This window comes from Mus musculus, chromosome 5, assembly GCF_000001635.26.
Source record: "Mus musculus strain C57BL/6J chromosome 5, GRCm38.p6 C57BL/6J".
Lineage (NCBI taxonomy): Eukaryota > Metazoa > Chordata > Mammalia > Rodentia > Muridae > Mus > Mus musculus.
In genome coordinates this window covers 5,597,289-5,624,035 of record NC_000071.6, presented here as the reverse complement: position 1 = coordinate 5,624,035, position 26,747 = coordinate 5,597,289, and the positions used below count along the sequence as shown (strand labels likewise).

The 26,747-nt window shown below is 39.4% G+C and overlaps 1 protein-coding gene across 3 annotated transcripts in view; it reads left to right on the top strand.

Annotated features, from left to right (window-relative positions):
* Positions 1–26,747, top strand: part of Cfap69 (cilia and flagella associated protein 69) — an 84,955-nt gene that overhangs the window by 40,197 nt on the left and 18,011 nt on the right. For all 3 annotated transcript variants that reach the window (XM_006503560.4, XM_011240666.1, NM_172447.2), the window contains 6 exons: positions 1,993–2,116; positions 4,821–4,869; positions 4,967–5,088; positions 6,651–6,867; positions 10,186–10,350; positions 19,644–19,762. In XM_006503560.4, the coding sequence (XP_006503623.1) occupies positions 1,993–2,116; positions 4,821–4,869; positions 4,967–5,088; positions 6,651–6,867; positions 10,186–10,350; positions 19,644–19,762 (796 nt within the window). The remainder of the gene's footprint in view (positions 1–1,992; positions 2,117–4,820; positions 4,870–4,966; positions 5,089–6,650; positions 6,868–10,185; positions 10,351–19,643; positions 19,763–26,747) is intronic.

The following is a 26,747-nucleotide window of genomic DNA, read 5'->3' as shown; positions in this document are numbered from 1 at the left end:
GAGTTCAAGAGTGAGCTCCAGGCCAAACAGAGCTACATAGTGAGACTCTCATTTTAAAACATAAAATAAAATAAAATAAAATAAAATAAAATAAAATAAAATAAAAGCCAAAGAGATGGCTCAGCAGTTAAGTTTTTGCAGAGGACCTAGGTTTGATTCCCAGCACCCACATGACAACTCACAACTACTCATAACTCCAGTTTCATGGGATCCAATGCCCTCTTGTGACCTCCCTTGGAACACACATGTACATGTAGTGAAGACACACCTGAAAGCAAAACACAAACATATATGTATATATATATTCTAAAGTAAATTTTTAATTAAAAACTAGAATGGACCGACCTTCTCTTACATTTATAGACAAAAATAAGTACATACGTGATAAAAAAAAGTATAAGCATAATGAAAGATTTTTGCAAGTTATCACATCATTTTTTAGAATAATATGAATGAATGTATTTTTGTTGTCATGTGACCCAAAAAACCAACCGTACTGTTCTATTTAGCTTTAAATGTTAATGTGGCACAGTCTCTAACTGCTGGAAAGAGAGTCGACAGAGAGGGATTGGTCAGATCAGATTGGCCTGTATGTCTGTGAGTGACTGTCTTTATTGTAACTAGTATAAGATGGCCTAGCTCACTGTGAGCAGCACCAATGCGTAGTCAGTGGTTCTAGAGTGTACAAGAAAACTAGCTAAGCATGAGCCTGTAAGTGAGCCAGCCAGTAGACTTCCTCCATGGTTTCTGTCATCGAGTTTCTGCTTGGCTTCTTTTATTGACTTCAGTGATGGACTGTGACGTGGAAGTGTAAGCCAGATAAATCCTTCCCTCCTCGAAGTTGCTTTGGTCAGTGTTTTATCACAGAAAAGAAACTAGAACACCGACTGCTGAGGATGCAGCTTTTTAAAAGTGAGCCACTTTATTCAGATCTCAGCAAAACTGAGGACTTAGCTCTTCTCTAGCTATTGGTGCTGTCTTCCACTCTCTTGACGTCATTCCCACAGAACCACAAGCTAGGAAGAGTGAATGTCTAAATAAGAAATATAACGTTATTACAAAGAAAACTGCAAATGGGTCCCAAGACGTAAAATCTATGACTGTCTTCTAAGAAGTCTGACCTGGAACTAAGCTTGTTTATGCTTCCTTGTGCTCATTAACCTTAGCAGGATCTCAGAGATTAGGAGTGAGTCACAGGAAAAGAGTTTTGCAGAGGGCATCACCGTAGGAAAGAAGTAAAAATCATTGGGGGGTGGGAGGGACTGAGAGAAGTTGAGTATGATGGGAGTGGAAGAGTACAACAGACTGCTTAGAGCTGAGGTTCCAGCGAGAGCAAGAACATATCAGCAGAGCCCCGGGAAGCCTGCTAGAAGAGAGAACCTAGCCTGAGAGTAAAGAGACGCTTTGGGTGGCTGTAACAGGATGGGATTAAAGCATGTAGAGCAATCGCGTTGGCCGCTGTATGCAGTTAGATTAGTGGGTTCTCTTCTGGCACATTGCTGTGAATTAGAAGCAGATTGGGAAGGATAAAAGAAGAGAAAGACTTTGGGCAAAGTCTAAAATTAAAAGTGGGATTTTACTGATAAAGGCATATTTCCATAGAAATATGTCTTAGTTCAGCCTTCAGAGATTCAGAGATTTGTAGTTTAAAAACAACAGAAATTGTTTTCTCACTGTCTTAGAGGGTAGAAATCAGTTCTGGGTGCCAGCATGGCTGAGTTGCCATAAACATGCTCTTCTGGACAGCAGGCTGACTCCTCCTTTCACAGGGAAGGAACCGGGCAAGAGCCAGCGCGCTCGGGCAAGCGCACTCGGGCTTCCTGTTGTAAAGACCTTGATTCCTTTATAATGGCTCCACCCTTGTGGTCTAAATGCTTCCCCTAAACCCACTTTCTCGATACACTTCACACAAGGGAGGGTTTCGACAAACGAATTTTGAAGAAACACATTTTTGTGTTTAACGGTATCCTTTTCTAACATTTTATTTTCTAGGGCTTTGAAAGAAGTATTTAAAAACCTCTTTGTGAGGGGGCATAGTCACTATGAGCGTCAGCTTAGAAATGATATATTAGTTATCACCACAATTATAGCTCAGAACCCTGGAGCACCGATGATTGTGAGTACGCATGGACCATATTAACTGTAACGGTGAAAGTGGTGGGGGTACTCTAAATTATGTCTTAGTGTTTATCTGTGTTACTGCACTGCTAAACTGTATTTTAATGTCTCAGTAGTCACCTCTATCCTGCCACTCTGTTGCATTCTGCTGGGAGCCCAGCATCTGCTCTGTATTTCAGCACTTCCATATTCATTATTTCTGGTGTTTTTCTTTTGTTCCTGCCTATGTAGCTTCATTTTTTTTTTCACTGAAAGAACTTTATCATTTCCTGTGGTACAAACTTGGTACCTGCTCTCAACAAAGTCTCTTGGGTTTCTTTTACCTAAAATTATCAGTAATTTACCTTAATCCTTGAAATTTATGTTCACTGCATATAGAATTCTAGGTTGAAAAAATCTCTATTAGCACTTGAATGATAATGTTCTACTGTCTTCTGCTCCCTGCTGTTCCTGGTAAGTACTGGTTATTTGGAATTCTTGCTCCTGATATGAAAGTGGCCTTTAAATGCTGTTTTCAAGATCCCCGCCACCACCATTGGTGATCAGCAGTTTATTAAGTGTACCAGGACGTTATCACTTTTATGCTTATACTTTATAGAGTGTCCTACATATGTAATTTTTTTGAGCAAGTTTGAACAAATTTGGGTCATTATTTTCATCAGTAGTTTTTAGTTTATTCTCTCTCCCAACTTGGTCTAGCATTCCAAATGTTAATATACTCAATTCGTTTTTGAAATGGTCCCATATGGTTGTAGACTTCTAGTCACTGTTTACAAGAATTTTTCTCTCAAGACCAAAGGTTAGGTGGTTGTATTTGTCTGTATATTTAAATTAACTAATTTTCCTGGTCTCATACATTGTACAAACATCCCTTTCTAGTGTGTTTGTATTTCAGGTCTTAGACTTTCTCTTTTTCTTCAGTGCTGGAGATCAAGCTCAGGGTTTTCTGTGTGGTAGGCAAGGACTCTACCACTAAGCTACACCCCTGGTCCCCTTTGATTCGCTCTCACCATTTCTGCTTTATGTAGCTTCTGTATCCACATTCATTATTAGTATCTTTGCTATGGATTCTGACATAGAGCTCTGTTTTATTATGAGTAGACGTTGGACTTGTCTGCATTCATACCTATGGTGGATTATGGTGCAAATTTCAGCTTGGTTCTTCTAGCCTTAGTTGCCATAGGTAGAACTATCTGTATTTGGACAGGTCAGGCAGCAGTCAGAGTCAAAGCATTCGTGTGCGTATTTTGATTCTGCATCTGGACTTTTTCTCTGTGAGACTGTACCTTTCATTCTAGTGGCTGTGGTTGCCTCAGTCTTCTGATTCCTGGGTCCATTTAAACTGTAGTTTAGCATCCATACACAAGGTATAGAATAGGATTGCTGTTGGGCTAAAAGCCTGTCTTAAAAGGAGTTGGTATGAGAATCTACACAGTGGATTCTTTAGTCTTTATCAAAGTTTGAACTTTCTTCCAATGTCTACTTTCTTCCAATGTCTACTTTGTGAGAAGCACAAGATTGATGCTTTTTATATTTTTGTTCAAAGTTTGTTTTATCATAACTACCCAGCCATATCAGAAGCTAATTCTCCCTATATTTAAAATTATTTATTTCTATACTTTAGTGTTGTGTATGTGTGAATGAGTGTAGGCTTGTCTATGAGTGTAGGTGCCCACAGAGGCAGAAGGCAGTGTTGGAACCCCTGGAATTGGAGTTACTGGAGGTTGTGAGCCCCCTGAGTGGTTCTAGGAAAGGAACCCAGGTCCATACTCCTTAACTCATCAGCCATCTCTCCAGCCCTGCCCTGAACTGTATAGTGGACAAATAATTGAATGATTAAAATCACAATATTCACACATCCGTCATATTACTATACTACCTACAAAAGTCCCAATACCTGTCGGTGTACATGAAGTGTTCCAACATAAGAAAAGTCATGGAATTCATACTGTGAAAACACATAAGCAGTCCAACATAACACCTAGCTAAGTCTTCCATATGTAGATAGACCCTGTGTTTGTCTGACAGGCTATGGCCAGTCAGTGAGTTCTGTCACTGTCAACATTCTAGTAATTGCATGAATATAAGCCAAAGCAACAACATTCTTACATTTTTAAAGGAGCCATGTCAGTCCTGAAGAGGGAGAGAAATCATGCTGTCAGTGCAAAAGCCCAGCACTGCCTGCATCTGTAAACTTTGCTTAATATGCAAAGTCCAGTCAGCATGTCTGTCCAAAATGAGTTCCCTGTGCTGAGGTACTTGCAGCTCTGGTCATTCCTTGGGGCTTTTGTGTTAAATAGTGCTGTTTTGTGCTCCCCGTGTGTCCTTTGATGTACAGAGTGACTGGGATAAAGGTAACATTGAAAAGAATAGGTATTGAAAAAAATCGGCCTTTCCACAGCTGTGGTATAACTTAAAGATAAGAACTATGTGGGGGTGTGCTGACAACTCACTCGCTCACATAGCATGTCAGGTATTCATGGATTAATATTAAATACTTCTTAGAAACTTTGGCAAGTTTAAATTAAGTGAACTCCAGCTGCCTGGCCATGGTGGTGCTTTTCCTCTTTGTTCCTTATTAGTAGGATTGTAAGTGCAAATGAACTGCAGTATGGAAATTGAATAGTAGGCAGCTTTGGGCACCCGTAGCTTAATTGCCATTCCAATTTCACCTTTCTGCTTGTTTTGTGTGTTTGTAATAGGAATGTGGCTTTACCAGGGATTTGATACTATTTGCAACTTTTAATGAAGGTAAAAATTGTACCATCTTGAGCATTTTGTGAGTGTCCTGGTGAGTCTGGTGTGTAACTTTAGCTTTCATTTCACTCCCTGTGTTTTTTTCTCACAGTTAAAAGTCAAAACCCCTTGGTAAAAAGTCTTAAGCTTTTTAATTGCTATGAAGATTTTGAGCTGAAGAAATTGTTATTCAATATAATTGTGATCTTATGTAAAGATTTAGCTACTGTACAGGTAAAGACAACTCAAAATATAAAAGTTAATAAAAAGCATATTATATTATATTATATCATAGTATTTTTAAAATCATGATTGCAAATCTTTCATTAACCAATTCATTTCTGTATCATAGAAAATGACAACCTTATCAGCTCAAATGGTAGTCCTTTAAAATGTCCTTTGCAAACAGTAAACTCCAAAGATAACTTTGAACCACACACACCAAAAAAATAGAAGTTAAGAGACTGAGCAATATATTCAGCTCTCCTAACTAAAGAACATAAAACAAAAATAGTTCACACAGCCTAAACCATTCTCTCCCCCTCTCCCTCTCTGCCTCTGCTGCTCAGGATTGAACACTGTCCTTGCTGCCACTGAGGCAAGCACTCCACCACTAAGTCACAGGCACAGTCCGCACACATGGCCTGTCAGTCTCCTCTGACTCTCTGGAAAGGATGATGTAATGGACAGTAACAGCTGACCTCGGCTCTGCTGGTCTCCAGACGCTTATGAGCCCGTGTTTTCTCCACACAAGCCTAACTAATCTTTCATTTTCATTCACCCATCTCTCTATGTTCTGTGTCACATAGTATTTCAAATATTGCCCACTGAGTTTTCACAGTGATGCTAGAACTAATATTCTTGTTCTTACTCAACTCCAAGTCTCATTCTCTTTCAGTGTACATCATGAAGTGATATGGTAGTGAATTCAGTACAGAGTTTAAAAAACCCCTCATAATTGTTCATAGACTAGTGTTAAGTAAGTAGGAAAATAGTATCATATAGGACAGGGTTTTACATTCTCATAAACTGAAATATGCATCAGCCAGGATTAATGATTGTATTGACCATTTTTGCCATTGGTCATTTTATATTTTTTCATGTTTTAATTTTTACTGAAATGCTAGGTTCAATGGAATTATAAAATCTTAAACTGTCTAATTAAAAATGGCTTGTGACCTGAGTGACAGTCATTGATACAGTGTATCAATTCTTTTTTTGTTTGTTTATTAGATATTTTCTTCATTTACATTTCAAATGCTATCATTTTTCTATCCCATACGTCGCAGTGTATCAATTCTTAAATTTGTACATAAGAAACAATTAGCTTGCAGTGCCCTCTTACATGCATGCACCTCTGAGGGCTAGCGGTGCAGGCGAGTGGGAGGCTTAGGACTGGCATGCACAAGGGCCCAGCTCGAACCCCTAGCACTGTAAACAGAAGAAAACAAAAGGGAGGAAAGAAACACCACCCGTTTATTTGCCTCCAATCTCCTCCCTCTATGATTTTGTTATATATAGAAGTATATTCATGCATTGCATCAAAATTACTAATGTTGCTCTTAGTGTTGCAAAGCTGTCCATGATGGTGGCTAGTGTGTTGTCTCTCTCTATCTCTCTCTCTCTCTTTTTTTTTTTTTTTTTGGTTTGGGCTATCTGCACTGTCACAGATAGAAGGGAAATATTTTGAAATTATAACAAATATCAAATTTGAGATCTTGTATTTTATTTTGCTAAATTAAATAAAGCTATTTTAATTATGCTCCTAACTCAGTACATTCTGCCCCTCCTTATAGCTATTAATCGATGGCAAAGTTATTTTGGCTTTGTTTACCTATGTGAAAAAGCCTGAGAGACTCAAGATCATGGAGTGGTCTGCAGCACAGTATGAAGAACTACAACTGCATGCGATTGCCACCTTGTCCTCTGTGGCTCCTTTGTTAATAGAAGAGTATATGTCATGCCACGGCAATTCTCGGATCCTTGCATTTCTGGAGTGGTGTGGGCATGAGGGTGAGTGCCCTTCATATCTGTCAGAACTCTGCTCTGCATTTCAACTGAACTCTCACAGTACTCGCACAGAGAAGCAATAGTTACATTGAAGAAAACCAAAATACGGAATTTATTCTTTCAGTGGATTATATGAATTAATAAACATTGAGATTTTAGGGCTAGAGAGATGGCTCAGAAGTTAACATCACCTATTGTTCTTGCAGAGTCCCTGAGTTGGGCTCCAAGCCCCTGTGTCAGGGAGCACACAGTTGCCTGGAACTCCAGCCCCAGGGCATTCAGTGACCGGTGCAGGCACCTGTGTTCATGTAGGGCCCCACATAGACACCCACACTTACACATAATTAAAGATAAAACAGACGCTTACAAACATTGAGATTTCAAAGTTTAATATTAACCAGCATCCTAAGTATAATTAGTAAATGTGTAAAAGAAATTATATATACATATATATAATTTCTTCATGTTTTTGTATTATGAGGCCTATACAAAGATTATAATTGGGAAGGAAATTTATCTGAACAATATTTTAGTATATTCATCCAACAAACATTGTCTACTGAGGACCAGGCAGGTACTGAAAATACATTTAGGCTAAAGTGGACACAAATCCCTAAATAATTTCATAATGTTTAAAATCTAGTTACCTAGCCACAAGCACTAGCTCTAAGATAGTGTCTGTCAAAAAGAAAAGCCTCAATTTGCAACTGTTATTTTATTCAATTCTTAGAAAGAAAGTAAATATATTCATGTGCTTAACAAATTTGATCAGGAAGAGCCGATTTCTTTCTGTCAGTAATTTTTCTCTAGAACGTGTTGCAGGTGTGAGAAAGAGAAAGGAATGACTGAGTAGAACTCACTAGGCTATCCACAGACTCCTAATCCTCACCCCCCCCCCCCGCCCCCCGGCCTCCTGGGTGTTAGGATTACAGACATTCACCACCACACTGGGATGCAAAGAATCTTGTAGGATGCATTTTCATTACATCAGCAGTAGCCAGACCCAGACTATAAGTCCCAGCTATTAAAGGTGCTGAGACAAGAGACTCCCTTGATCCCATGACTTTAAGACAAGCCTGAGCAACCTTTCTCACAAATAGAGAAGAAAAACATGTATTCATTCACAGAAGAGATAACATTTTTATCCTTTATATGTTATAGCTTCTGATACATTAAGTTGCTAAACTTAACCTTATTAAATTAGTAAATAAAACAATTCTGAACATCGTTCACATTGTTTTATATTTACAGAATACTCCAAGGCAAAAAGGAAAATGCTATCTCATAAGAAGCTAATAGTTACATGTGCCTCCTGTGTGCTGGGCCTCACTCACTTTGCAGAGCCCCTCACGCAGTTCTACCTCTGGTTTGTCAGATGGGCAGAACCCAGTCTGAGAAGTTACATAATGTGTTTCTGACCACATAATAAAAACAAAGCAAAGATTTAACCTGGACTCCATCATAACACACAATGGTGCTTGAATTCTTTTAAAAATCCTTAGCCTAAGGCTACTTATAGAAGAATCTTTGAAATTATTACAACAAAAAGGAGAGAGCATATTAGGGGTGTGACCCAGTTAGTGGAGTATGCTGAGAGCGTGGTATGATGGCATGGACCTATGATCCCAGCACTTAGGAGGTAGAAGCAGGAGGACACCCTTAGCTACTAACAGGTTTGAGACCAGCTTAGGACCCACATGCTCTGTCTCAAAAAGGAGAGAAAATTTTACTTTGCTTTTTATCAAAACCTGCCATAAAACTAAAGTAATTAAATGATGGGGCACTGTTCCAGGGATAGACCAATTAGGCGGCAGTGAGAGGCGGCATTTCTAGAGATGCTGATGGTCCATGAGAGAAGGATTGGGGGGGGGGGGAGACGTGGGGGAAGCAATGGCTCCTCCATAGGAAAATGAAAAACTTAGATTCTCTCACTGTAAAAAAAAAAATTGCAAAATGAAGGCTTAAATCTAAATACCTAAACTGTAAGACTCTTAAAGAATACATGATCAATATTATTCTGATAGACATCAAGAGAGAAAATTTTTGTTTTAAAAACTCAGGAGCTTAAGCTGCAGAAGGGAAAGGTTGATGGACAAAACAATTATAAAAATTACAAACAACTATGTAACCAAATCTGTAACAGACAAAGCCTTAATCTCAAGCAGCTACTACTCTTTGATGCGGAATCCAAGTTGAACTTCCTAAAAACATGCATTTTAGCAAGAAGGTAACTCAGCTAACTAGCACAGAGAAAGCGGGGATTGCCGTGTTACTGGGAAAGTTTCAGATGTTCTGAAAACGGAGCTCAAACAGAGAAGTAATGAGAGAAATGCAGGTTAAGCTAACAAGAGAGCTACTATGTAACGTTTAACAGACTTAACAAAAGAATTCAGTTGGTTTTGTGCATTGTGTCCATATGGTAACTTTCCTAAGATTCTCCATTCAAGACAAGAACAAAATGTTCACCATAGTGAGTGGGTAAATTGATTTGTTTTTAAATGAATGCGGAAGGCAACTAAAGTAATGACCCAAGTCATGACCAAGATACTGTAAATCTAAAAGATTTGCTCTTATTTATTATTAGTTGTGTGTTTGTGTGCACACATGAGTGCAGTTGTGTTTAAAAGCCAAAGGTATCAGACCCCTGGAGCTGGAGTTGCAGGTAGTTGTGAGTCACCCACTGTGGGTGCTGGGAAATGAATTTGGATTCTCTGGAAGTACAGTATTGTTTATTGGTCTAGCCCCCAGTGGGAGTAATTTTTAAAACATGGCATTTACTAACAGATCATTGCAAGAGGCACAAGCAGTGATACCTTGGGTAAAATTTAGGAAGCATATTTCCATTCTGAGACTAGGAAGAAAGGAGGAAGGGTCAATATTTCTGTTAAAAAAAAAAAGCAAAGATGATTGGACTTTAATATCTCCATATATATATATATATATATATATATATATATATTTACTTGAATTGTTTCATTTACTTGAAATGTTTCAGGCTTTGGGTTTTTTTTTTTCAAAAACAGGTTTTTTTTTTAATTAGATAGTTTATTCATTTACATTTCAAATGCTATTCCCAAAGCCCCCTCTACCCTCCCTGCCCCCCCCCTGCTCCCCAACCCACCCACTCCCACTTCTTAGCCCTGGCATTCCCCTGTACTGGGGCATATAATCTTCGCAAGACTAAGGGCCTCTCCTCCCAGTGATGGCCGACTAGGCCATCTTCTGGTACATATGCAGCTAGAGACAGGAGCTCTGGGAGTACTGATTAGTTCATATTGTTGGGTTTCTTCCTATAAATTAAATTATTAATTTTTCCCACAGATTCCTACTTCATTCATGGTAACAGTTTCCATGGTACAGGCGGCCGTGGAAACAAGTTCGCCCAGATGCGTTACACTCTACGGCTCCTCAGAGCCATGGTTTATCTGGAAGATGAGACTGTGAACAAGGACCTTTGTGAGAGAGGGGTTATTCATCAACTGATAGGTAAGAGTGCATGGCAGCCCACTGGGGACAGTTTGGTGTTTATAATTCTGAAAGCGTTGTATGATATATTTTTCTACAAATTGATTTTATGAGTGAGCATATCCTTACCATTTTTGTTTTTTAATCTTGTTGATATCAAGCAATTCTCTTTTATAATCACTAATCCTTTAAACATTTATTTCCTCAGTTAGAGGCTACTTTATTAAGCAGTTCTTTCTTTCTCTCTTTCTTTCTTTCTTTCTCTCTCTTTCTTTCTTTCTTCCTTTCTTTCTTTCTCTCTCTCTCTCTTTCTTTCTTTCTTTCTTTCTTTCTTTCTTTCTTTCTTTCTTTCTTTCTTTCTTTTTTTTTAGTTTTTCAGACAGGGTTTCTCTGTGTAGCCCTGGCTGTCCTGGAACTCACCCTGTAGACCAGGCTGGCCTCGAACTCAGAAATCTGCCTGCCTCTGTCTCTCAAGTGCTGGGATTATAGGTGTGCGCCACCACTGTAAGCAGTGCCTTTTTAAGTGAACTATTGTTGGGTCTCATTTTTCTGGTAATAAGCTTGCCACCTCTTGCCAAGCAGTGTAGACCTATTTTCAAAGCAGATAAAGTTCCCAATCCGTTCACAATAACCAGCACATCTGTGTGGAGAGAAATGTATCCAAGAGTTTCCTTTCTAAAATGAATACTAGAAAATTCATGAATTTCAACTTCCAGTTCAAGCTGCTTTGCCCTTGATTATTTGAAAATACACAGTCCTCCAGCCCTCCCCTTCCTGGTTCTGAAAAGTGCTGTCTCGGGCATTGCTTCATATAAATGACATGTCGTTGGCCCTCTACAGCCTAGCTTTCTACTTCCACATATTCAACCAACCACAGAAGTGTCTGTTTGAGCAGTAAAAGACTCTTGTCATTAGTAAGTAATAATTTATAACAATCGTTAGCATAGCATTTCCTCTGTACTAGGAATTACAGGTAATCCAGAAGTGAGGCAAAGTACCCAATACTACACAGTCTGCTTCATATGCAAATACCACACCAGTTTGTGTTAGACAGCTAGCGGTCCCTGGGCATTGGCTTCTCCAGAGCATCTGTACTCTGCCCTTGCTAGCTCTCTGTTGCTATGGTAAATACCTGGGAGAAACTGGCTCACAGTTTTACAGATCTCCACCCATGGTAATTTGGCTTAATGTTTTGGAGCTTGTGGTAAGGCATTACATCATGATGGCTTGGAAGTAAAAGAGAAAGAGGAAAAGACCAGGTTCCCATCACCCTCTTCCAGTAGGCCACACCACTTAAACTTTACACCACTTCCCAACACTTCCCAACCCTTCCCAAACACACAGACCTCTGGGGGGCAGTCACGATTTACATGGAAACATTGCTAGACGCCAACTAATTGCAGTATGCTTTAAAAACGATTCCTCTACTTATTAAAATATTTTTCATCCAAAATCAGAAGAGAAATAGTGCTCTCTGATTATAATATTTGTGAGAAAAAACATACACGTTGAGACAGGGCCCAGCTGTGTAGAAAAGGCTGGCCTCACACAACAATCTACCTGCTTCTGCCTCCTAAATTGTGCGATCAGAGGCCTGCTCTACCATGCCCAGCTTTAAAGAAATAAATTGAAAGTGAAGTTATGTAAAAACATTTATCTTTGTTCAAAATGGGATTAAAATAACTCAACACGAAGTACATTTTAATCACAACTATGTACATTCCATTGCACAAAGTCCAGTCCGTAGGCTCCACTTTTAGCTCGAAATGCAACGTTTGTGTATCCAGGGGAAAATGGTGATCCCACCTGAGCTGAGAGAATGTGTTAGGGGGAAGAGGAACAAACAGTAGGTGTTCTCTCAGGACAGCCTTCCTTTCGCTCAGAGTTGATCTTTGTTACACAATTCTTAAATGCAAGAGCCTTGTTTTTAACCTAGCAGGGCTTTGTAGCAGTTCCATCCTCCATCCTCAAGAATATAGACAGTGCATTGCAAATCCAGTATCCGTGAATATGCTTTCTCCTCAGACAGAGAAATTAAAAGCTTTATCAATCAGAATGCTGGAAAAACTTGCCCTGATAAGAACAAAAGGAAATCATGGCATGTCTTACTTTGTACTCTCAGCTAGGCATCTAACGAGTGGTGTGGAGAGTAAATGTTACCAAAGGGAAAGAGGCTTAATTGTTTTCAACTTTGAGCAGTCTTAATTGGAGATTCAGTGGATGGTAGTTTCAAGAAGTGGGAAGAAAGATTGTTCTTTCAAGCAAAGAGGTATTGTGAGCAGAGATACAGTACAAATATGCAAGATAACAGATTCACAGAAGGCATAAATGGAGCCCATGTTTCATGAGACAAGCATGAGGAGATAGAGTTAATTGTGCAATTAGTGACTAAACTTGAAATTTTTTGAGTAGAAACTAAGAATTTGAATTCCGTACTTCAAAGGGAGAGATTAGAGATTCTGTTTAGCTAGCCTGTGTGTACAACGCTGTAGGCTTTTTTATTTTAATATAATTTATGTGTATGTATGTATGTATGTATACAAGGTGTGTGTGTGTGTGTTCAGATGTGCCACAATGCACATGTGAAGGTCATAGGACATCACTTCTCTCCTTCCATCACCTTGCATAGGTTTCCAGTATCAAGCACACGTTACCAGGCTTTTCCAATCCATCATCTTTACACACAGAACCATCTCCCTGGCCCTAATGCTATGTTTTAGAAAGAATGGAACAGAGAAAATAAAGGCAGAGTGTTCAGGGTACCTTTAAAAAAATGAAGAAAATTATTCTTTATTTACATACTGCATGCTCCAGGTCAAAGGCCCATAATTTCTATCCCAGATTGAGAAGTAAGATGAGGTAATCTTGAAAAGGGAATTGTAGCCAGCTGTCACAGGATTTCTGTAGATACCTCTAATAAGGGAGCACAGATGCCCTGAGCATGGGGAGCCTGTGCTAACTCTAGCAAGCTCTGCCGCATTCCCTGGGCTCTCATTCCCCACCTCCCTCCTAAAAGGACAGCTCCATAGGTAGCTGTGCCAATAGACTGTGGGATTCTTTGGAAACAACTCCGTAGCTTGCTGACAGTGTGCTCTTTACGAGTTTAAAGGAGACTTCCTAAATTCTGAAAGCTTAAAGGGAGTTCCATTTTTGAGAGAGTTTCATTGTGAGTGCCATCTAATCAGGGGTGATAACTGCTGAGTCAGTTTCAGGCTTGTTTACAAGGAGAGGATTTTTTTTTTTGGTTTTTTTTTTTTTTTTTGGTTTTTTGAGACAGGGTTTCTCTGTGTAGCTCTGGCTGTCTTGGAACTCACTCTGTAGACCAGACTGGCCTTGAACTCAGAGATCTGCCTGCCTCTGCCTCCCAAGTGCTGAAGTGCTGGGATTAAAGGCGTGCGCCACCACGCCCGGCTAAGGAGAGGATTTTTAAAGCTCATGGAATCTGGCTGCCTAACGCTGCAGAAGTTGTTCTCTTTCTGTAGACTTGAAGAGAAGATATAGAGGAAGAAAGAAAAAAACAATGAAAGTAGAGTACACACTTAGAAAGGTCTCCCACATTTGTTACCAGCTAACCAGAAAGAAAGGGAAGATATAACAACTTACAGTCAGACATTTTGATGACAAATTTGCAGGAGCATCATTCCTGCTGCATGAAACTACATGTTTTTAAACAAAATCTATTGGTCAAAATAAGTTGTTAGATTGTGATTTAATGACATTCAACTTACTCTGTACTAATATTTCTATATATATAACATTGATAATTATATTTTATATCCCTGAGGCTGTATATGTATATATGTAGAAATTCTTTGTGAGACAATTGACTTAAATGCTTAAGAAATCCACTTACCATCCTCTGTCCAGCTTCTAGGTTACTATTCAATGAAACCAGCCCCTTCTAGAATAAAATACTTTCTCTAACTGAAAAAATCTTTTGATTTTCAATAAATTTATTCTTATATCTTATATATATAAGAATAAATTTAACATATAACATATTATATTTCATATTATATATCAATCATGTCATATATCAGATAGACAGTTTGTTAGATAATAAATCATCTCAACCACAGTTTGCCTTCCTCTTCCCCTCCTAGTTCCTTCCCCCTGCCTTTCCGCCCCCATGCATTTCTTTTCTGTTTCCCTTCAGAAAAGATTAGGCCTCCTAGGATTATCAGCCAAACATGGCATATCAAGTTGCAATCAGACTGGGGACCTGCTTTCTTATTAAGGCTGGAAGAGACAACCCCAGTAGGGTCCCAAAAGAGCTCCAAAGCAGGCAATAGAGTGAGAGACTATCCCTGCTCCTAATGTTAGGAGTCCCACAAAAAGACCAAGCTATACAACTATAACAAATATGTAGAGAACCTAGATCAGACCCATGCAGGCTCCCTGCTGTCATTTGTCAGTTCAGTCTCTGTGAGCCCCTATGAGCACAGATTTGTTGGTTCCATGGATTTTCTTATGGTGTCCTTGACCCATGTGGTTCCTACAATCCTCCCACGCCCCCTTCTGTGGGATTCTCCATGCTCTACGTTATGTTTGGCTGTGGGTCCACACATCTGTTTGTGTCACTTACCAGATGAAGCTTCTCTGACGACGATTATACTAGGCTCCTGATAATGAGTATTGCAGAATATCATTAAGAGTCATTTCATTGATTTTTTTTCTAGTGGTGTTTGATTCTATCTTGAGACTCTGAGCTGTCTGGGCTCAGGTTCCTGGCCCTCCAGGCAGTGTCAGGCTGGGCTCCCTCTAGTAGCATGGATCTCACATTGGTTGGCCACTCCCACAATTTCTGCACCACCCATACACCAGCACATCTTGCAGGCTGGACAAATTGTAGGTCAGAAGTTTTGTGGCTAGGTTGGTGTCCGAATCCCACCACTGGAAGTCTTGCCAGGTTACAGGAGATGTCCCGTTTGGGCTCTTATAACCATTACTAGAAGTTAGCTAGGGTCACCCTCATAGATTCCTGGGAGTTTCCACTGCACTAAGTATCTAGCGCATCTCCAGGATGCCCTCATTTCCAGTTGTCTTTCCCAGTTTGTTTCTCTCTCTCTCTCTCTCTCTCTCTCTCTCTCTCTCTCTCTCTCTCTCTCTCTCTCCCTCCCTCCCTCCCTCCCTCCCTCCCTCCCTCCCTCCCTCTTCCTCCCAGGTCTCTCTCCCCCCTCTCTCCCCCTTCTCCCCTTCTCTTCCCCTCTCTGTCTCTCTCACGCTCTCATTCTCTCCCTATCTAGCTCTCTCTGTGCTCCCTGACCTGATCCCTCTTGTTTCCATCCCCACACACATGCAGTGCATCCACAATATCTATTCTATTTCCCCTTCCCAGGGAGATTCATGCATCCCCCTTTTAGCCTTCCTTATTACAGAAACAGTTTCATGGGGTCCCATTTACTAATTGTAGATCTTAGTGCATGTGCTATTGGTATTCTGTACAAGGAATTGCCTCCTGTGTCAGTGTATTCAAGGCTATTCCCCACTTTCTCTTCATTCAGTCTCAGTGTGCCTAGTTTTATGTTGAGGTCTTTGATCTACTTGGACTTGAATTTTGTGCAGAGTGATATATATGGATCTATTTGCATTCTTCTACATGCTAAAATCCTGTTAGACCAGCACCATTTGTTGAATATGCTTTCACTTTTCCATTGTATAATTATGGCTTCTTTATTGAAAATCAGGTGTCCTTGGTCTGTGGACTTACACCTTGGCCTTACAGTTGATTCCATTGGCCCACCTGTCTGTTTTTATGCCAGTATTATGTGGTTTTCATTATTACAGCTCTTTAGTAGAACTTGAATTCAGGATGATGATAGCTCCAGAAGTTCTTTTTATTGTATAGGATTGTTTTAGCTATCCTGAGCTTTTGTTTTACCATATGAAGTTAAGTGTTTATTATTTCAAGGTCTGTAAAGAACTGTGTTGGAGTTTTGGTGGGAGTTGCTTTGAATAGGTAGATTTCTTTTGGCAAGGTGGCATTGTGTTAATCCTACCAGTTCATGAGCATGGGAGATCTTTCCATCTTCTGATATCTTCTTCAATTTCTTTTTTCAAAGACTTAAAGTTTTTGTCATACAGGCCTTTCACTTGCTTACTAAGAGTCACACCGGGATATTTTATATTATTCGTGGCTGTTGTGAAGGGTGCTGCTTCCCTGACTTTTTTCTCAGTCCACTTGTTGTTTATACGTATGAAGGCTATTGAGGGTTTTCCTTTGAGGTAATCTTGTATCCAGCCATTTCACTGAAGGTGTTTATCAGCTGTGGGAGTTTCATGGGAGAATTTTTGAGGTCACTTATATATACTATCATGTCATCTGCAAATAGCCATACTTTGACCTCTTTCTTTTCATTTGTATCCCCCTTGTCTTCGTACTCTAGCTAGAACTTCAAGTATGAAGAGAGTAGACAGCCTTGTCCCTGATTTTAGTGGAATTGATTTGAGTTTCTTTCTTTTTAATTTGATGTTGGCAACTGGCTTTCTATACATTTCCTTTACTGTGTTTATTATGTTTATCATATAGGGATATTGGATTTTGTCAAAGGGGTTTTCAGCATCTAATGAGATGACTAAGTTTTTTTTCTTTGTTTATATGGTGGATTACATGGATAAATTTTTAAATGTTGAACCATTCCTGCATCTGTAATCAAGTAGGATGAAGCCTACTTGATTAGGGATCTTTTTGATCATGAATGTTTTGTGCATATTTTATTGAATATTTCTGTACCTATGTTCAAGATGGAAATTGGTTTGTAATTCTATTTCTTTATTGAGTCTAATGGGGTCTGGGTATCATGGCCTTTGATAGAGCAATGTCTTCTGATGGAGTCACAGGCCAAGATATGGAGATGTGCTATTGAAGAAAGCTCAGAGGGCTCTAAGAGTGTAGATGGGCTGTGGACTTGGTCTTACTTGGGGTTCTGGGTACCAGTGCAGCCTCCAGAAGAGAAGGAGACTTCTGCTAGAGGTGTGGTTAGGATAAGGAGACAAGGGGAAAGGGGAGGGAGTGCTGTTGGGAGACTTTTAATGACTGCTTCTACTTTCATAGGGGCTATGTGTGTTTAAATTGTTTATCTGCTCTTGATTTAACTATGGCAACTTTCATCTATCAAGAAAATCATCCAATATTTTAGATTTTTTTCAATTTTGTAGAATGTAGGGTTTTGAAGTATGACCCAATAATTCTTTGGATTTCTTTAATATCTGTCATGTCTCCATTTTCTTTACTGACTTTGTTAATTTGTATATTTTCTCTGTGTCTTTTAGTTAGTTTGGATAAGAGTTTGTATATCTTGTTTATTTTTTTTTCAAAGAACCAACCTTTTCATTAAATCTTTGTATTGCTTGCTTTGTTTCTAATTTATTGATTTCAGTCCTGAATTTGGCTGTTTCCTGCCCTCCACTACTCTTGGGAGTGTTTGCTTCTTTTTGTTCTAGAGCTGTCAGATGTCCTGTTAAGTTACTAGTATGAGATCTCACTAATTTCTTCATGAAGGTAGGTAGGGCTGTGAACTTTCCTCTTAGCACTGCTTTCATTGTGTACCATAAGTTTGGGTATATTGTGCTTCATTTTTATTGAATTCTAGGAAGTCTTTCATTTCTTTCTTATTTCTGCCTGGACAACTTATTCAGTAAGAGTTCTTTAGTTTCCATGCGTTTGTAGGCTTTCTATTGTTTCTGTTGTTGTTGAAATCCATCTTTAAGAAACAGAGGTCTAGTAGGATACAGGGGATTATTTCAGTCTCCTTTTATCTATTGAGACTTACTGCATGCGGTCAATTTTGGAGAAGGTTCCTTGAGGTGCTGATGTATTCTTTTGTGTATTCTTTTGTGTTTGGATGAAATGTTGTGTAGGAATCTTTTAGTTTCATTGTTCATACTGTCTATTTAAGGTTTTTGTCTGGATGTTTTGTCCATTGGTGAGAGTTGGGTATTGTAGTCTCCTCTCCCTCTATTAATATGCTCAGTTTGGTGTGTGATTTAAGCTGTAGTGATGTTTCTTTTACAAATGTGGGTGCCCTTACCTTTGGGGCACACATGTTCAGAATTGAGACATCCTCTTCACAGAGTTTTTCTTTGATGAGTATGAAGTTATTTCTCTATCTCTTTTGATTAATTTTGGTGGAAAATCTGTTTTGTTAGATATTAGAATTGCTATACCATCTTGCTTTTTGGGTCCTTTAGCTTGGAAATTTTTCTTCTTTGATTTTGCTAAAAATATTTACTGGATCTTGGAGATGGGATTCTTTTCCTTCTCTTCCTACTCTACCTAGGCTTGGTCTTTTCATAATGTCTCAGATTTCCGGAATGTTTTATGTTAGGAAGTTTTTAAATTTAACATTTTCTTTGACCAATGTATCATTTTTAAACCTCATGTACACCTGAGGTTCTCTCTTCCATCTCTTGTGTTCTGTTGGTGATTTTTGTGTCCATAGTTCTGATAATTTACCTAGATTTCCTGTTTCCAAGATTCCCTCAGTTTGTGTTTTCTTTATTGCTCCTATTTCCATTTTCAGGTCTTTAACAATTTTATTCATTTCCTTCACCTGCTCTTTCTTGGTTTGATTGGGTGTCTTTAAACGATTTATTCATTTCCTTCCCATTTTTTGCCTATGTTTTCTGGGATTTCTTTAAGGAATTTATTCATTTCTTCCTTAAGGGCCCTTACCATCTTCATAAAATTGGTTTTAAGGTCATTTTCTTGTGCTTCGGGTGCATTGGAATATCCAGAGCTGTAGTAGAATGGCTCAGCTCCGGTAGTACCATATTGCCCTTGCTGTTGTTGTGTTCTGAAACTGGCCTCTCTCACCTGGGTGTGGGCTAATTATAGCCTTATAGGCCAACTTCAGAGTTTCTCTTTGCTGAATGGATTTTTCCCCTTGGTTTCCATTTCCTTTCTGGTCTTCTGTCTTGGGCAGCCCGTGGCTCTCGTGACAGGTGATTCTTCTTCTCTAGGGGTATAGGCAGACTCTGTGACATCTGGGTTAGAATTTTGAAATTCTGGGAGATAGGATGGCCTCTAGAGTTCAGGGTACTTGTGTGTCCTCTGGTAGAGCAGAGGGCTTCTGCTGAAGTTGTGGGCTGGGATATGATGATAACAGGGTGGGGTGCTGTTGACATGCTGGGCAGGCTCTGAGGAAATGTTGGATGTCTGTGGTTCTGGATATAGTCATGGCACCTGGTAGAGCAGGGGGATTTTGCTGGAGTTGTGGGCTAGAATGTGAAAACTCTTCCTAAAAGGGAGTTTCCTAATAGTAAATGATAAAAATGTATTTAATAATTACAATCTTCAATTTTTCTCTTACCAGAAATTTTTAAAACTATGATGAGCAGACCTGCTGAGAAGGAAGAGGCCATTGCCTTAGAAATCCAGTCTGACACATTACTTATTCTGTCAGGTCTTTGTGAAAATTATATCCAAAGGAAGGTATGTAATGTAGACCCTAATACTCAGATCTCCCAGTCTCCAGTGTCGATACAGGTTTTCCCTTCTTTCTAATCTTGTCTAATGTGGGCCGATGGGATGACTCCGCATTTAAACACACTTGGACTAAGCCTAGCAACCTGCATTCCTAGGAATCCACATAACGGAAGGAGAAACTTGTCTTCAACCTCCAAACATGCATCATAACACACACCTCCCATACAGGTGCACAATGAATAAATAAACTAAATTTAAAATCTAACTAAAGTTCAATACTTTTAGAGTATGGTTACATACATACTGTGTAATGTACAAGGCTTGCATGTCTATTTCAATAGGTTTTTGAATGTACATAACATATTTTACCAATATTCCAATTGGAATATGTAATATACATCTCTAAGTACAATCTTGTACAGGTATCACATTTACTTGTCTGTCCTGCAGTCACACACCTATAGATTAGTTTTGCCAATTCTGATATGAGTGAAATCACACAGTATTTGGTCTTCCGTATGTGGTTTTGTTATCCAGAAAGAAGTTGCATGTGTTTCTGGAATATATTCATAGTGCTGCATGTATCATTCATTTTTATCACTAAATAGTAATCTATGATCTGTCAAAACCTGTTTACCTTGTACCTTATTGATATGCATTTAGGCGTTTTGTATTTGGACTGTTAAAACCAAAGTTTAAGTGAACACTCTTGATCCAGTCTTTTGAGGAAATGTAATTCTTTCACTTCTTCTGAGTAAAAACCTAGGACAGAATGACAAGACTGAAAGCAGCTATCCATAGTAGAGTGAATTGTCAGAAATATTGCTTGGCGTTTCAGGTGTCTTTATTAAAAAAAAAAAAAAACTAGAACATTAAAACAGTAGTTTAATTCTCTTTTATAGTCATTAGCACCAGAGTAAAATATTGACTGACATAAAATGATAATTTTTTATTACATATTTTCCTCAATTACATTTCCAATGCTATCCCAAAAGTCCCCCACACCCTCCCCCTCCCCACTCCCCTACCCACCCATTCCCATTTTTTGGCCCTGGCGTTCCCCTGTACTGGGGCATATAAAGTTTGCCTAACCAATGGGCCTCTCTTTCCAGTGATGGCCGACTAGACCATCGTTTGATACATATGAGGCTAGAGACATGAGCTCCGGGGGGTACTGGTTAGTTCATATTGTTGTTCCACCTATAGGGTTGCAGATCTCTTTAGCTCCTTGGATACTTTCTCTAGCTCCTCCATTAGGGGCCCTGTGATCCATCCAATAGTTGACTGTGAGCATCCTCTTCTGTGTTTGCTAGGCCCCAGCCTAGTCTCACAAGGGACAGCTATATCACGGTCCTTGCAACAAAGGCTTGCTAGTGTATGCAATGGTGTCATCGTTTGGAGGCTAATTATGGGATGGATCCCTGGATATGGCAGTCTCTAGATGGTCCATCCTTTTGTCTCAGCTCCAGACTTTGTCTCTGTAACTCCTTCCATGGGTGATTGTTTCCAATTCTAAGAAGGAGCAAAGTGTCCACACTTTGGTCTTCGTTCTTCTTCAGTTTCATGTGTTTTGCATCTTTTACCTTATATCTCACTATACTAAGTTTCTGGGCTAATATCCACTTATCAGTGAGTACATTTCATTTGAGTTCTTTTGTGATTGGGTTACCTCACTCAGGATGATGCCCTTCAGGTCCAACCATTTGCCTAGGAATTTCGTAAATTCATTCTTTTTAATAGCTGAGTAGTACTCCATTATATAAATGTACCACATTTTTTGTATCCATTCCTCTGTTGAGGGGCATCTGGGTTCTTTCCAGCTTCTGGCTATTATAAATAAGGCTGCTATGAACATAGTGGAGCATGTGTCCTTCTTACCGGTTGGGACATCTTCTGGATATATGCCCAGGAGAGGTATTGTGGAATCCTCTGGTAGTACTATGTCCGATTTTCTGAGGAACCGCCAGACTGATTTCCAGAGTGGTTGTACAAGCTTGCAATCCCACCAAAAATGGAGGAGTGTTCCTCTTTCTCCACATCCTCGCCAGCATCAGCTGTCACCTGAATTTTTGATCTTAGCCATTCTGACTGGTGTGAGATGGAATCTCAGGGTTGTTTTGATTTGCATTTCTCTGATGATTAAGGATGTTGAACCATTTTTCAGGTGCTTCTCTGCCACTCGGTATTCCTCAGGTGAGAATTCTTTGTTCAGTTCTGAGCCCCATTTTTTAATGGGGTTATTTGATTTTCTGAAGTCCACCTTCTTGAGTTCTTTATATATGTTGGATATTAGTCCCCTATCTGATTTAGGATAGGTAAAGATCCTTTCCCAATCTGTTGGTGGTCTTTTTGTCTTATTGACGGTGTCTTTTGCCTTGCAGAAGCTTTGCAGTTTCATGAGGTCCCATTTGTCAATCCTCGATCTTACAGCACAAGCCATTGCTGTTCTATTCAGGAATTTTTCCCCTGTGTCCATATCTTCAAGGCTTTGCCCCACTTTCTCCTCTATACGTTTCAGTGTCTCTGGTTTTACATGAAGTTCCTTGATCCACTTAGATTTGACCTTAGTAGAAGGAGAGAGGAATGGGTTGATTCGCATTCTTCTACATGATAACAACCAGTTGTGCCAGCACCATTTGTTGAAAATGCTGTCTTTCTTCCACTGGATGGTTTTAGCTCCCTTGTCGAAGATCAAGTGACCATAGGTGTGTGGGTTCATTTCTGGGTCTTCAATTCTATTCCATTGGTCTACTTGTCAGTCACTATACCAGTACCATGCAGTTTTTATCACAATTGCTCTGTAGTAAAGCTTTAGGTCAGGCATGGTGATTCCACCAGAGGTACTTTTATCCTTGAGAAGAGCTTTTGCTATCCTAGGTTTTTTGTTATTCCAGATGAATTTGCAGATTGCTCTTTCTAATTCTTTGAAGAATTGAGTTGGAATTTTGATGGGGATTGCATTGAATCTGTAGATTGCTTTTGGCAAGATAGCCATTTTTACAATGTTGATCCTGCCAATCCATGAGCATGGGAGATCTTTCCATCTTCTGAGATCTTCTTTAATTTCTTTCTTCAGGGACTTGAAGTATTTATCATGAAGATCTTTCACTTCCTTAGTTAGAGTCACGCCAAGATATTTTATATTATTTGTGACTATGGAGAAGGGTGTTGTTTCCCTGATTTCTTTCTCAGCATGTTTATTCTTTGTGTAGAGAAAGGCCATTGACTTGTTTGAGTTAATTTTATATCCAGCTACTTCACTGAAGCTGTTTACCAGGTTTAGGAGTTCTCTGGTGGAATTTTTAGGGTCTCTTATATATACTATCATATCATCTGCAAAAAGTGATATTTTGACTTCATCTTTTCCAATTTGTATCCCCTTGATCTCCTTTTGTTGTCGAATTGCTCTGGCTAGGACTTCAAGTACTATGTTGAAGAGGTAGGGAGAAAGTGGGCAGCCTTGTCTAGTCCCTGATTTTAGTGGGATTGCTTCAAGCTTCTCACCATTTACTTTGATGTTGGCTACTGGTTTGCTGTAGATTTCTTTTATCATGTTTAGGTATGGGCCTTGAATTCCTGATCTTTCCAAGACTTTTATCATGAATGGGTGTTGGATCTTGTCGAATGCTTTTTCCACATCTAACGAGATGATCATGTGGTTTTTGTCTTTGAGTTTGTTTATATAATGGATTACATTGATGGATTTTCGTATATTAAACCATCCCTGCATCCCTGGAATAAAACCTACTTGGTCAGGATGGATGATTGCTTTAATGTGTAATTGGATTCGGTTCGCGAGAATTTTATTGAGGATTTTTGCATCTATATTCATAAGGGAAATTGGTCTGCAGTTCTCTATCTTTGTTGGATCTTTCTGTGGTTTAGGTATCAGAGTAATTGTGGCTTCATAGAATGAGTTGGGTAGAGTTCCCTCTACTTCTATTTTGTGGAATAGTTTGTGAAGAACTGGAATTAGATCTTCTTTGAAGGTCTGGTAGAACTCTGCACTAAACCCATCTGGTCCTGGGCTTTTTTTGGTTGGGAGACTATTAATGACTGCTTCTATTTCTTTAGGGGATATGGGACTGTTTAGATCGTTAACTTGATTCTGATTTAACTTTGGTACCTGGTATCTGTCTAGAAACTTGTCCATTTCATCCAGGTTTTCCAGTTTTGTTGAGTATAGCCTTTTGTAGAAGGATCTGATGGTGTTTTGGATATCTTCAGGATCTGCTATGTCTCCCTTTTCATTTCTGATTTTGTTAATTAGGATTTTGTCCCTGTGCCCTCTAGTGAGTCTAGCTAACGGTTTATCTGTCTTGTTGATTTTCTCAAAGAACCAACTCCTCATTTGGTTAATTCTTAGAATAGTTCTACTTGTTTCCACTTGGTTGATTTCACCCCTGAGTTTGATTATTTCCTGCTGTCTACTCCTCTTGGGTGAATTTGCTTCCTTTTTTTCTAGAGCTTTTAGATGTGTTGTCAAGCTGCTAGTATGTGCTCTCTCCCATTTCTTCTTGGAGGCACTCAGAGTTTCCCTCTTAGAAATGCTTTCATTGTGTCCCATAGGTTTGGGTATGTTGTGGCTTCATTTTCATTAAACTCTAAAAAGTCTTTAATTTCTTTCTTTATTCCTTCCTTGACCAAGGTATCATTGAGAAGGGTGTTGTTCAGTTTCCACGTGAATGTTGGCTTTCCATTATTTATGTTGTTATTGAAGATCAGCCTTAGGCCATGGTGGTCTGATAGGATAAATGGGACAATTTCAATATTTTTGTATCTGTTGAGGCCTGTTTTGTGACCAATTATATGGTCAATTTTGGAGACGGTCCTGTGAGGTGCTGAGAAGAAGCTATATCCTTTTGTTTTAGGATAAAATGTTCTGTAGATATCTGTCAGATCCATTTGTTTCATAACTTCTGTTAGTTTCACTGTGTCCCTGTTTAGTTTCTGTTTCCACGATCTGTCCATTGATGAAAGTGGTGTGTTGAAGTCTCCCACTATTATTGTGTGAAGTGCAATGTGTGCTTTGAGCTTTACTAAAGTGTCTTTAATGAATGTGGCTGCCCTTGCATTTGGAGCGTAGATATTCAGAATTGAGAGTTCCTCTTGGAGGATTTTACCTTTGATGAGTATGAAGTATCCCTCCTTGTCTTTTTTGATAACTTTGGGTTGGAAGTTGATTTTATCCGATAATAGAATGGCTACTCCAGCTTGTTTCTTCAGAATATTTGCTTGGAAAATTGTTTTCCAGTCTTTCACTCTGAGGTAGTGTCTGTCTTTTTCCCTGAGATGGGTTTCCTGTAAGCAGCAGAATGTTGGGTCCTGTTTGTGTAGCCAGTCTGTTAGTCTATGTCTTTTTATTGGGGAATTGAGTCCATTGATATTAAGAGATATTAAGGAAAAGTAATTGTTGCTTCCTTTTATTTTTGTTGTTATAGTTGGCATTCTGTTCTTGTGGCTGTCTTCTTTTTGGTTTGTTGAGGGATTACTTTCTTGCTTGTTCTAGGGCGTGATTTCTGTCCTTGTATTGCTTCTTTTCTGTTATTACCCTTTGAAGGGCTGGATTCGTGGGAAGATAATGTGTGAATTTGGATTTGTCGTGGTATACTTTGGTTTCTTCATCTATGGTAATTGAAAGTTTGGCCGGGTATAGTAGCCTGGGCTGGCATTTGTGTTCTCTTTGTGTCTGTATAACATCTGTCCAGGCTCTTCTGGCTTTCATAGTCTCTGGTGAAAAGTCTGGTGTAATTCTGATAGGCCTTCCTTTATATGTTACTTGACCTTTCTCCCTTACTGCTTTTAATATTCTATCTTTATTTAGTGTATTTGTTGTTCTGATTTTTATGTGTCGGGAGGAATTTCTTTTCTGGTCCAGTCTATTTCGAGTTCTGTAGGCTTCTTGTATGTTCATGGGCATGTCATTCTTTAGGTTTGGGAAGTTTTCTTCTATAATTTTGTTGAAGATATTTGCCGGCCCTTTAAGTTGAAAATCTTCATTCTCATCAACTCCTATTATCAGTAGGTTAGGTCTTCTCATTGTGTCCTGGATTTCCTGGATGTTTTGAGTTAGGATCTTTTTGCGTTTTGTATTATCTTTGATTGTTGTGCTGATGTTCTCTATGGAATCTTCTGCACCTGAGATTCTCTATTCCATCTCTTGTATTCTGTTGCTGATGCTCGTGTCTATGGTTCCAGATTTCTTTCCTAGGGTTTCTATCTCCAGCGTTGCCTCGCTTTGGGTTTTCTTTATTGTGTCTACTTCCCTTTTTAGGTCTAGTATGGTCTTGTTCATTTCCATCAGCTGTTTGGATGTGTTTTCCTGTTTTTCTATAAGTACTTCTACCTTTTTGGTTGTGTTTTCCTGTTTTTCTTTAAGGACTTGTAACTCTTTAGCGGTGTTCTCCTGTATTTCTTTAAGTGAGTTATTAAAGTCCTCTACCATCATCATGAGATATGCTTTTAAATCTGGGTCTAGCTTTTCGGTTGTGTTGGGGTGCCCAGGACTAGGTGGCATGGGAGTGCTGCGTTCTGATGATGGTGAGCTGTCTTGATTTCTGTTAGTAGGATTCTTACATTTGCCTTTTGCCATCTTGTATTCTCTGGAGCTAGTTGTTATAGTTGTCTCTGGTTAGAGCTTGTTCCTCAGGTGATTATGTTAGCCTCTATCAGCAGACCTGGGAGACTAGCTCTATCCTTAGTTTCAGTGGTCAGAGTACTTTCTGCATGCAAGCTCTCCTCTTGCAGGGATGGTGCCCAGATATCTGGTGTTTGAACCTGCCTCCTGGCAGAAGTTGTGTTCCACTCACGAGAGGACTTAGGATCCCATGGCGGATCCTGTGTGGGTCCTTGTGGGTGTCCGGAGACTCCCCTGGGCCACGGTGCTGTAGTGGGCTGGCCGGAAGGGACTTGAGCCACGTATCAGGCCGGGTTACCTGCTTCCTTAATTAATGCCGTCTCAGGTCCTGCGAGATTGGATTGGAGCAGGCGC